The 12,888-nt window shown below is 37.0% G+C and overlaps 1 protein-coding gene across 3 annotated transcripts in view; it reads left to right on the top strand.

Annotated features, from left to right (window-relative positions):
• Positions 1-12,888, top strand: part of uggt2 (UDP-glucose glycoprotein glucosyltransferase 2) — a 42,227-nt gene that overhangs the window by 28,856 nt on the left and 483 nt on the right. The window contains exons 31-40 of one of the 3 annotated variants that reach the window (XM_028022707.1): positions 616-700; positions 856-938; positions 1,249-1,272; positions 6,387-6,491; positions 6,582-6,666; positions 7,605-7,787; positions 7,981-8,141; positions 11,220-11,334; positions 11,443-11,559; positions 12,648-12,789. In XM_028022707.1, the coding sequence (XP_027878508.1) occupies positions 616-700; positions 856-938; positions 1,249-1,272; positions 6,387-6,491; positions 6,582-6,666; positions 7,605-7,787; positions 7,981-8,141; positions 11,220-11,334; positions 11,443-11,559; positions 12,648-12,789 (1,100 nt within the window). The other 2 variants (XM_028022708.1, XM_028022709.1) reach the window with 2 other exon arrangements.

Raw genomic sequence — 12,888 nt, 5'->3', positions numbered from 1 at the left:
GCCAAAATACATTGTCTACTAGGCAAATCAGTCCTAAAACAATTACAGTGAAAGGCTGCGTAACAGAATCAATACTGTACAGACTTTCTCATTAAATCTACCAGTATATACAGCATGGCTGGGAAGTAGTGATGGGCAAAATAATGGCGAGGTGATTCTTAATGAGAATTGAGGGTAATGAATATGGTCTGGTTTTTGACCCTGGCAGCTGTCCAGTATCCGCTTTAAGTGCGTGCTCTCCGTGTCTGTTAGGACTTTGTCCATTAACGACTGTGCTTTCTCTTATTGTTAGAGCCTATAGTGTTGCTTTTTTTCTGTCTGTGTTGCCATGGCTAACGCATGGAAATTGACATAATGTAATGCCTTTACATTTTGTAGGTCTCTGTTTGGAAAACGCCTCTTTTATTTGACTGAAATAGTAACTGAAAGTAAGAGCAAGTGATTTTCTGATCACAATTTTCAGTGCCTTGCAGTTTATGTTGTCCACACCCCTTGAAATTTTCCAGTGGTTAGTGGTTATTTTGCAACCACAAACTTATGAGTTTTTATGTGATTTGGAGGACCAACACAAGTGGTAAATTATTGCGATTATTTAGTTCTTTTTTTTCTTTCCAGGCACGATGGAACTGATTCCCCACCTGATGCTGAGGATGTAATAGTTGTGCTAAACAGCTTCCACAGTAAGATCATCAAAGTCAGGGTGAGAAAAGTTCTTAGACATGTGCTATATTTAGCTTCTCTACTCCTCTTCTTTCTGTAATGTTCCTGTCGCTCACAAATTGTGAGTGTTGGAAAACTTTTAGCCAGTGTTTGATAAAACCTGTGGAAGCCTAATAATTATGTGTTTACTTGCAGGTGCAAAAAAAAGCAGAGATGATTAACGAAGACCTTTTGAGTGAAACTAGTGAAAGCAAAGGCATATGGGACTCCATAGTAAGGTATGTTCAAAGTCATCTTTAATATGAGAAGCTCTAGTTAGTTTTAAACTTTCTGTCCAGCTTTAAGGCAGGAAAAAAAAAAAACTGAGTTCTTTGATAGTTTTGCTCATGTAGCTTTGGTTTGTCAATTATACAACATGGTTTCAGGAGATCTTACCCTTCCCCTGGATCAAGACTGCAATACTATGCTGTAAGATCTAGTCTTGCAAAAAATATGTGCTTCTGTAGGTATGTGTGTGCATTTGCGTGATTTCCCAGCATTTCCTAACCGTGTTATCCCGTCTCCTTATTTAATGCTTGCTGTGTGAAGTGTTTGGAGCACTTTTGAGAAAAGGTAGGCAGTCTTGCTGGAACCCCTTTAACACATAAACCTTTGTTAAATTCATTAACATGTCAAGTTTATGTGTTGCTTTCATTTTTATGTGCCACTCTACTAAACATTGTGATGAGTTGCATTAATTCAGTTTCTTGTGGCTTCAATTAAAGGACTCATTATAGCTTTATTTCAATAATCACTTTTGCCTTATTACTCTTCCATAAAGGCCAAAATCCTCTACCTGAAAGATGGATCGCTCTTTTAGAGTTACAATGACACTCTTGACTGCTTCTCTGTTTAAGGCTTTTTTAAGGCCTGTCAGTTTACACGCACAGCTAAGTCTTGTTAGGATTGGAGATCTTCCGTACTCCATTTTCAAATGATGGGTTGAACGGTGGTCAGCGAGCTTGGGAGGTTATTTTATATCTTCACTTTGCTTTAAACTCCATATTTTAATCTCGAACATGTCTGCTGTGTTCCTTGATCTGTGTGAAGCTGTTTGTTGACTAATATACGGTAATGAACCTTCATTAAAAAAAAAAAATTATCTGTATTTATATTGAGATTAATTTACATGAAGACAAATTCTAAAGCTGGACACTGGATTTTACTGAGTAAAACAGACTGAATACAAATGCACATCACACTTGTCAGATTTTTTATTAGTAAAAAATTGGAAACCATGTATCCTCTTCATCCAGCTTCAGTTTTATGTAGCTACTACTTTTTGTATTATCTTAAAATGGCTAAGGTTATGTCTTTACTATTGATCCACATTTTTCTGACTCTTGTCTTTCTTTACCTTAACTCAATGTCTCCACCACTCTCCTTGTGTTTCACTATCCCAGCCCTTCATAAACATAGTGTAAAAGGAATCTGTCCAACTGATCAGCCATAAACTTAACCCTTGAAATATAGTATTTGACCAAATATTGCACCAAACAGTCCTTTGCATTTCCAGTATTGCACTCATTGACATTGTGACGACAACTTTGACTTAACATATTGTGCAGCTATGGTCTGTTTAAAGTCAGAAAAAGTGCATTGAAGTTTTTAACTTGGCAAAATATAAATAATTTCTGGGGTATGAATAGTTTTGGAAGGCACTTGAAGTATTATTTAACTATTAATTTAATCTATGCTGAGTATAAGCAAACACTTTTAATTGTTTTTGTAGCACCTTTCTTATAGTTTTAGAAAATTGTAGGGGGTATCAGTACTTTGTAATTTCAGAGTAAATATTTGAACAAATATTGCAGATAGATTTTGTTGCTTGTTTGTAGTGTTGGAGAAAGGGATGTTGTGCCCAGCTGGTGTTGACCACAGTTGTGGATTTAGCCAGAGCTCTGTGGTCCAGATTATCTCGGGTGATTCAGCCAAACAGGCTCTCACCTGACCCTCTAAATCTGCTTATCTGTGGGACCCCATTGTTGCGCTGAAGTCCCTTCATAATGGCTGGCTTATTCATCTTAGGCCATTGACATCGTGAGACCCCACTGATGTGTGGTGGCTTAGCCAACTGTTCAGCTGAAGAGAGACCAAGTGTGTCTCTGTAGAGAAGCAAACTTTGAAGAATAATGGTAGTAAAATTCTCATTATATTAGCAAATGTATAAAAGTCGTTCATTATTCTAAACTATTGCAGAGTTTATGTTGAAATAACTTGCATAACGTTGGTGTCAGGAAACTGGTTTTAGAGGACACTGTTCTCCCACCCCTCCCTACATTTTCCCTGGTGTCTTCTTGGAGCCTCGGGGCTGAAGCCGTGGTTGTGATTGAGTGTGGGAGAGACACCCCTTCCCTCATCAGCAGTCTGTTACAGACAAGGACACTCGGCCTGACTGCAGACACATCTAGCCTCCAGCACAAGTCCTGATTTCTGTCCGCTAAATGTGCCTTGAATCATGAGCCGTTGCTCTTTAAGGACACGTTAATGTGTTCACTAGTTTGAAAGTGTCCTCTAGATTTTACTTCAGACTGCTGTTATCTTACACAACACGTTTTAGTCTATTTTCCAACCTAAAAGTGATCTATAGACTCACCGTGTGGCTATCATCGGCTACAAGATGGTCAATGTTTTTTTCTTCCCATTTCCTGTTGAAATGCTTGGTTGTTCTGTGCAAGTCAGTTTAAGATAATGCTCCCAGGCATCCCTTTTAATCTTTTTTTAATGCATTTAACTATTGAGTTCACATCGATATTACTCTGTAAAATTGTTCTGTTCCGGTCTATCTTCACATTTGAAAAACTGCAAGCAGCACATTTTTGCCTGATAAACGACTTTAACAATCCACTATAAAATTTGCTGATACATCAGCTATGCAATTAATTGTGCTGGACTCGCGCACACTTCCGTCAGTTCTTTAAAGAAATCCGTGCAATTTAGACCCTTTTCCTTTTTTAATCACTTCATTATCTGTTCTGCATCAGATTATCAGTCTAATTCAACCAAAATGATTCAATAAAATTGTCCCAAAGGCACTGCATCACATTTAATTGAAATAATTTCTTTGAGCAGTCGGGACTTTTTAAATGTGTTTAAAAAGTCAATGACTTGTCAGATCTCCCGGTAAAACTTTGTTTTTACAGCAGTCCTGATATAATCAATTCCAAGTGTATTGAAAAGAAAATGTCACTTTACACTTGAATTTATAATCGGCTTAGGTGAAATATACAGACACAGAAAAATAAGGTCTCATTGAGTGTATTGACAGTTCTTGAAACAAAGTACATCCTTGCTGCTTCTTTAGGATTTAAGAGGGTAAGTAGCAGCCATGCACGGCTAATTAAAGTACTCAACTAATCACCTGCCAGTGCAACCACCTCAAAAACAGCTGGGTTTTCACCCAGTTGATGGATTGGTGTATGCTAACACAATGCCAAAGGAAGACATTACAAATGGTTTTAAACAACTAGTTATTCTAAAAAACCTGAGAGGTCCGTCTGAACCTCTAGTAAGCATCTTATATTTTAAAATATCGGTACAATAAAAAAAAAGAACTATATGATGATTTTCAAAAGAAACTGTCCACCCTTAAAAGTACATATTAGCACAACTTAGGTTTGCAATGCCACAAGACTTTTAAAACGATGTCCTTTAGGGAGATGAGAAATGACTACAGATATCTAACCGTAATGTAAATCACCATGTCACCACAACCTTATAAGAAATAAGGTTAAGTCCTTGACCACCTTGCAGCCATTAAGTAGACCATACACTGTTTCGCACACCAAAGCATCCTAGAGTCAAACAAGAGTCCATTTGTAAATACTTGGTCAAAATGAAGACATCATCACCACAGCAGCCAATCTACAACAGAATAACAGAAATCCTGCAATAGTCCAGTTACAGTATTGACCTTACCTTCGTTGAAATGCTGTGGTACGGCCTTAAGAGAATTGTGCATGAAGAAATGTCTGCAAACCTCATTTAACTGAAGGAATGTTGTAAAGAAGAGTAGACCAAAATTAATAAGGTTTTCCAGAAATTTACTAGGCAGATCAAATTAATTATAGCAACATTCATCCATAGAGCAATACAAAGGGTTTTACAGGAAAATAACAAAGCAAACATTAGGGAAATTGTATGAAAGACATTAATTAAATTGTAGAAAAAAATGAGCATCATTTGGAAATAAGATATACATTTCTAACAAACAGATAGCTAAAACATGATCAAACTTAACTGATTAATTAATCTTCGGTCTGTATGGAAAACATTGTTTTGTTTACTGAATTTAAAGGACTAAACAGTTTCTGAATATCTCAAGTTTTCACATAGTTTAGTTCAGAGTTGAGGAGCCGGTGCAAAAATTTAAAACCTGGTCTGATATATTTAATTTTCTTAGTATTGGTCAGGACTCTGGAAGCAGGATTTCGGAAGACCGGCAGCTAAATTATTATTTTTTCATGTATGACAATAACAATAATACAACTCACTGAATATAAAGTTAGGTACCACTTTTCCAGTCCTAATTTGACAGGTAACTCTAAAGGCTGGTAGTTGAGCGATCTAGTAATTGACTTTGTAGATGTTCCAATTTAGACCCGTAGGTGTATGCGCTGTGACTTTCAACTTATGTGATCAAGTGAAGTGCTTATTTATAACCTTGCATTTTTGGAACCAAAATCATTTACTTATGTTTTTATTTCAATAAATTTGCATGTCATCAGTATAGATGTAATAAGAGATGTAACGTTCTATAATCTGAAATAGTGACTCTAGGAGGGAGCTTTGAGGAATCCCTCATCTGATTAATAGATGATTTATATTTGCCAAATGACAAAAGATAGTCCCAGTTTACCAAGCAAGATGTAAATACTTCAACCTATTTCTGATCAAGGAGGTTCTGTAAGATGTTCAATTGTGTTCTGGACTTTTCCATACATGATTTTCCTTAAAATATATAAATACTCCAAGACTTTAAACAGATGACATTAAATTAAAAGTAGATTGCTCTAAATTTACTCACAACTCTTGTATGTCACAAAGGATCAGTCTCTCCTCAGCAAAAAGTAGTCTTGAATTTGTACACTATAAGTATAACGTTGGAACACTATGGTAAAGAGAGAACTGCATGTATAAGGCTCGAGAGGCACTGATGGTCCTAATCTAATTAACTAGAATGGAAGATAATGCATTTTTCCTGGTGTGGCGGAGACAAGTAGAAGCTCCTATAACACAAAGAGGTGTTTAACAAATTTGGCTCTATGTAAACCCCCATACCAATAATTTTTTGTTGACTCATTGCATGCATGTTTTTCTTGTTCCATTTTATAAGAAGATATAAACATAGGAATATATGTGTGTTTTCAGAAACTGTTTCAACAACTAATTTCAGCGTGCTAGATGAGTATCAGCGGGAGTTGAAATGTCTCAAATCATGTCGGATTTGTTGACTTCCACACCACTTCCACCCTCATTATTTTTATTTTATTTCAAGAAAACACATCAGCTGCTCAGTGCTGCATGATTTGTTTTAAAATTGTTTCTTCTGCCTTTTATAACAATAATTTCCGCTGGCTTTATGAAAGCATGGTTGCTACAGCAGAAGTTTTGATTTGTTGCCTCCATATGAAAAGTCATCATGAATCATATCGCCGCCGACTCACGTATTCTGGTTTCATCTGCAGCATCACAGGTGGTGGCTCAAAGAAGGATGAAGGAGAGAAGAAAAAGAAAGATATTCTTAACGTATTTTCTGTGGCCTCCGGTCATCTGTACGAGCGATTTCTGAGGTCAGTTTCTTCCCTTTCAAGCTCTGCACTGTGAATTACATTTTGTCTGATCCTGAAAGTTAATCTTGTCATATCCCACCTCTCTTTCAGAATAATGATGTTGTCTGTTCTTCGGCATACAAACACACCTGTCAAGTTCTGGTTCCTTAAAAACTACCTCTCACCTTCTTTCAAGGTATTAGGTTTTTGCTATATCATTGTTTTATTTGGAGAAATGTCCAGAAAATAAGTGTTTTTCATATTTTTAAAGAGTGGAAAAACTTTATTACTTATTTCATTATCTGAAGAACAACATAAAGAACAACCATTTTAGATTTATTATTTTAAATGGCATTTTATCTTTGATTTACTACAGCACATATGCATGTCTACAAAGAAATCAGAGTTCGGAATTAGCCAATTATTAGTTGATTGGCTCTGATTGGTGATCCGCATTCAGATATTTAGCTGATTTTAAAAACATGTAAATAATAAAACCTGACACCATAATGGCTATGTACTGATGAAAACATCGAGAAATTACACCGTGGAAAATGGCATGTAGAAAAAAGCTTGGGTTTTCAATCATTTTATTGACTACATGGAAAACAAATTCAAAATTTCTAAAAAATATATTGAAGAATAAAAAAACTATTTGTTTTAGGTTCTTTTTAAATTGGATTTTTTTTATCTTTGATATACCACAGCACATCTACAATATTCAGAAACATATTAAGGATGAACTAATAAAATATAAATAACATTTCTCACACCCACAGCTTTCAGACATATAACATATATGACACACGTCCCTCCCTCCCCTTATTCATCCCCTTGTACACATCACATGAAACATGGGGAAATAGTTACAAGTTAAAACAAATAAATATCCCTTTACCAATATAATGCCAACTTCAGGATTGTGCTTTTTAATGGTTTTTGGAGCACATAAATGAAAAAAACCCAACTAGGATTTTTTTTTTTTATTCAGACCCTGTAACAAAAGTTATCAAACTGAAAAAGAATGGAATTCCAAACAAGAAAATGTGTAGAAAGTCTGATATGTTCTAAATAGAAAATACACCGTGTGGAGAAATCTTTTAACCTCTCCTATATCCTTTTGGTCTTTGGTAGGAGACCATTTCTCACATGGCCAAGTCGTATGGCTTTCAGTATGAGTTAGTGCAGTACAAGTGGCCCCGCTGGCTCCACCAGCAGACGGAGAAACAGCGCATTATCTGGGGATACAAGATCCTCTTCCTGGATGTTCTGTTCCCTTTAGCTGTGGACAAGATAATTTTTGTAGACGCCGACCAGGTATGGACTTTTGTAAGAGTTTCACAGCACTGTGTGATTTAAAGCCTGACTCGTTTTGTATGAGTCTCACTGCTGGTGTGAAGATTTGATGAGATTTTGAAACTCTCTCAAGTGTCATCAGTCTTTTCTGTACTTACCAGAGTTTTTGCTTTCTTTCTCTCTCTCTCTCTTTCTCTTCAACACACACACACAGATCGTTCGGGCTGATTTAAAAGAGTTGAGGGACTTGGACTTACAGGGAGCTCCCTATGGCTACACACCGTTTTGTGACAGTCGCAGAGAAATGGAGGGGTATCGCTTTTGGAAGAGCGGGTACTGGGCCTCACATCTTGGACAGAGGAAATATCACATCAGGTAAATGTTAAACGTTAAATGGACTGCAGCAAATCTCCTGGACATCTGATGTTTTAGATGCTTGATTGTAGTTTGAATATATAGTCATTTGCTCTAATTCACACTGTAAAACTGTGCATACAGGGTCAGATATTTACACACACTTTTTTCACATTAGGTTTGCAAAGGCTCATTACCACCTTTTTTTCCCCGTTTTGCTGTGGATGTGTGTTAAAGAATATTGTCCGGTGGGAACACCGTTTCAACTCAAGTGACTGATGATTTGAGGTGGACTTAGAAGTTCTCGTTTTTCACTACATTTTGTTCGCTTCTCCGATACTCCTGACAGCAAATTACCCCAACAGCACAATTCTGCCACCATGATTCCTTACCTTAATCCTTAATGGCTCTTGGTATAGTCAGTCCTTTTTTTGAGAAGGACTTTGACTTGGAACTAGCGACTTGTCCTGGGTGTACCCTGCCTCTTGGACAAAGACTGCTGGAGATTGGCACCACCCCCCTGCAAGAAGAAGCGCTGATTTAGTCTTGTCAGTCTAAGCATCTGAGCAAATGCAAATTTTAGTTGCTTCACTGTTGTGTTCACGGAGCAGGGTCTTCTTTATCAATGTCATCCCTCTGTTTGTCTTATAGATTAGCATAGCTTGCTTTATTGTGCACAGTGATGCTGCTGCTGCAACAGTTTCCACTTCATGTTAAGCTGATTCCTGGACTACTCCTGATCATCCCTGTCCCATAGGAACACATAGGACAGGGATCTCAAGCACACATCAAAACTGGTTTTGTAATAGATAAAAGAGGGGGAAAAAAGTTGTTTCTGGAAAGTTTTGACTTCAGCAATGCTAAATATTTGTAGATTTTACTAGAATTATCTCAAGAGCTTGTGGTCAAGGTGCAAAATTCAATTATCTGTGAGGACATATGTGTAAGCTTAATTCTTTATGTATGACTTTGCTGATGTGTGAATAGGAGGAAATATACAATAAATTAAATATTTTTAAATTAAACATTGAGGAAAGAAATGTATGATTAATAATTGAACTCATCAATCATAATTTTTATTAGATACTCTTGACAGAGTGTGCGGTTTTGCCATCTTCCTGTGTCACATTGAAGGGAAATCAGCTGGCAGACAGTGGATGAACTGAGACAAATTAAGTCTCTGCTTCACCACCACAAGGCAGCAGAAAAAAAACAATCATTTCTCTGCATCTTTCAGACGCAAAATATCTTAATCCTGAGCTGCATGTGTCCTGCACATAATTGCAGACGAGAGAGAGCACGAAACACTCAGATTTTTTTTGTATATGTTGGCTGGTGTGACAAAACCAAGAACTCCAATCAGAGATAATCGGTACCATGATAGAGGTTATCAGCCTGCAGTGTTTATGCTGTTTGCTCTCCACAGCCTCTGTACCCATAAAAAACAGGAGTCTGGTGTCTCCTTTGAGACAAACTTCACACATTTGCAGCTACCTCTCTCAGCTAGATGTTGCCAAAATGAAGATCTGTGCAAAATACAAATTACATTTTTAGAGAAAGCAGGACATTATTAAGACAGGAGACAACAGTTAGTGGCTGCACATTTGTGCTTTTAAAATATTAATTTAATCCTTTAAAATATGTATTTACACTATTTAGGCAATCGAATTGCAAATATTTCTTTTAGGCAGTTATCTTTGATTATTCATATAAGGCTAGTCTATCTCCTGATACTTGTTTAAAGAAACTAGAGTTACCGATGTTAAAGGGAAATAAAAGGAAAAAAAAATTGTAAATTTTCTGCATCGTCGATTTAATGCAAACTGTAGGGCTTCATTTTGTTTATGGCATCATAACTGTACAACTTCATTTGTTGTTGTAGTGATGAACAGAGCAATAAGTTGGATTATTGCATATTTCTCAAGCTGAGAATCTGCCAAGCTAAATTAGAATAGTGGTAGATGCTGGGACTGGTATCGGCAACATGTCTTGAAATGTGTTAAGTGTGTGGCCATCAGGAGGTTCGGGAGGTTTTACGAACGGCTGGTCTGTATCAGGGTGAACTGCCTGGTGGTCGGAATATATTTTTGCCCCATAAGGCATAGCAGTGCTGCCGCCTTCGCAGCCACAGGTACGCAGTGAAACGTTAGACTGGGTCAGTTTGATATCTTGCATACTAAGGGGAAGTACGAGCGGCCCCTTGTTATTTGAAAGGAATAAAGAGAAGCAGGTTAAATTAGCCAGCATGCCCAAAAAAAGGAGAGAGAGATGAGTGGGGCTGATAAACTTGGCCGAATTGGACAATATTTTCTGAGGCCAAGTCAGTGACAAAGAAGAACCGAGCTGCAGGACGTCAGCAGGCTAGCAAACACTGCCTACAAGGTTCTATCGTCCCACCCCAGATGCCATATCTGCATTAATAATTCATCTGTATGATCAATTAAAATTAATTCATATTGGCTGATCTGAAAATGCACACATTTCTTGATTGCAAAAGAAAACATTTAAAAAGAAAGTCTGAGTTCAAAGTAAAAAAAAAGATATCTGAATATACAAAGTATACATCTAGTTGTCGTCTTCTGTTTGTTTTATTTCATTAAAATGTGTGGGTTTTTTTTTTTTACCAGTTCAAGAAAAATACAATCAGTAATTTGCTTTCTGTGTTTAGTGATGTTGAGTTGGTTTTTGTATTGTATTTGTGTTCTAACACGGAGTTGTTTGCAAAAGTTCTATAAAGTTTATCTTTTCCCGTCAACTCTGGCTAGTTTCCCTAAACCCTGCTGAAGTAAAGCATTCCCTCAGCATGATGCTGCCACCAAGATGTTTCACTGTGGGGATTGTGTGCTCAAAGTGATGCGCAGTGTTAGTTTTCTATGAAACAATGTCCTAAACAAAGTTGAGACATAGTCATGTCACCATGTGAAACACATAGGTTGTTACACTAAATTTAAGATTATATTATTACATCAAACCAATAGAACACATATTTTGTGGAGAGATGCCAGCCTCAATTGAGCATTTATTTTAATTCATTGAATATAACAGTAAAATGCAGAGACGTGACCCTGGCTTATCTTTTTCCTTTGCTGTTTCTCCCAGCGCGCTCTATGTGGTGGATTTAAAGAAATTCCGTAAAATTGCAGCTGGAGACAGACTGAGGGGTCAGTATCAAGCTTTAAGCCAGGACCCAAACAGTCTGTCAAACCTGGACCAGGTACATAAACTCATCCATGAAATTCAATAAATAATAAGTAACTGGTTATTTATATGAATTTGTATTTATGAAAGATTTAATCATTTATTTGCTTTGTCATTTTTTTAGGACCTTCCTAATAACATGATTCATCAGGTGGCCATTAAGTCACTTCCTCAGGAGTGGCTGTGGTGCGAGACATGGTGTGATGATGCCTCTAAAGTTACAGCTAAGACTATCGACCTGGTGAGTCCTGGAGCCTTAACATTTAAGGTGTATTAATCCCTGTGGTCTTTAACTTTTTGTTGATAAACATATAATTTTGATATCTATTTCTGACCTTTACCTAAGGCAGCTTGACCATATAAAACATAAAGAGCCTGATCATTTTGGTCAATATTGAAATAATTAGTTAAAAGGATTATTCACTAAGTTGTTCTTCCTTAAAAGTCTCTGATAATTCATTCAAATGTAACCCTAATAAAATAAGATATTCATCGTCCTAAATCTAATTTAATCAGAGAGCGCTGAGAGGATGAGGCATGAAGAAACTCCACTTATTTTACTGTTATAGACAAAAAAAAGCATAGTAAGAAAGTATTTTACATGCATTTATTCACTACTGAAGCAATAAAATTGAACGCAACAAAAACATGAGAAATGCTTTGGGTTCCCAAATGTCTGAGTTCACACAACATCCAGTAAACATACAGACTTTAATGGGTCATACCTGCATAAAAAGATGCAATTCATTTATAACCTTAACCAATGCATTGTGATGCAATTTGACTTTTTACATCTCTTGTAAATTATCTGTGTACTAATTTAAAAAATACACATATTTATATACTAGATGTTCATTCATGCAATAAACAGGTAAATTCTTAAAGTTAACTCTGGATTTTCTATTTCTTTAACCAGATTTAGTCTGTTTCTTTGACTTTTTCTACAAAGTCCTTTTTACCTTTTATGTTGCAGTGCATTGCATCTGCTGAGGCACTATAATGTTTGAGTGTATTCCCATCCACTAATGTCCACAAGGCACTTGGCATTTAGCAGGCAACCAGGCAATCCTGCAGTGTCCTAAACTAATTTGGAGAATTACTGGATGTGCTTCAGCAGACTGAAATAGGAAGCATTGTCTCACTGCGGTGTAGGTCACCACTTGGTAACTCAGACACAAGACCGGGCGTAATGTCCTTTTAACCAAATTGGAAATCAAATTAGGTGCAAATGCCTGTCGCAGACTGCCCTGGGATATGGGAGCCGACTTGTACGGACAAAGTGCCACTGGTGATGTGTGAGCGATGTGTTGGTCTGTTTTTCTGGTGCAGTGTAATAATCCTAAAACCAAAGAGCCCAAGCTGATGGCTGCAGCAAGGATTGTGCCTGAGTGGGTAGATTATGACAAGGAGATAAAAGAAACGCTGAGACGAGTCCAGGAACAGACTCCAACCCCCTCACTACATAAGAAAGGTAAAGGAGGAGGGATCCACAATGCTTTCCTGTTGTATTAATCAAACTACAGTCTTTGTCTGTTATTCCTCAGCACGACTTAACCTTTTCCACATCTAG

The sequence above is a fragment of the Xiphophorus couchianus genome, chromosome 7, assembly GCF_001444195.1.
Source record: "Xiphophorus couchianus chromosome 7, X_couchianus-1.0, whole genome shotgun sequence".
Taxonomy (NCBI): Eukaryota; Metazoa; Chordata; class Actinopteri; order Cyprinodontiformes; family Poeciliidae; genus Xiphophorus; species Xiphophorus couchianus.
The sequence above is the reverse complement of the archived record's forward strand: the minus strand, read 5'-3'. Positions and strand labels throughout refer to the sequence as shown.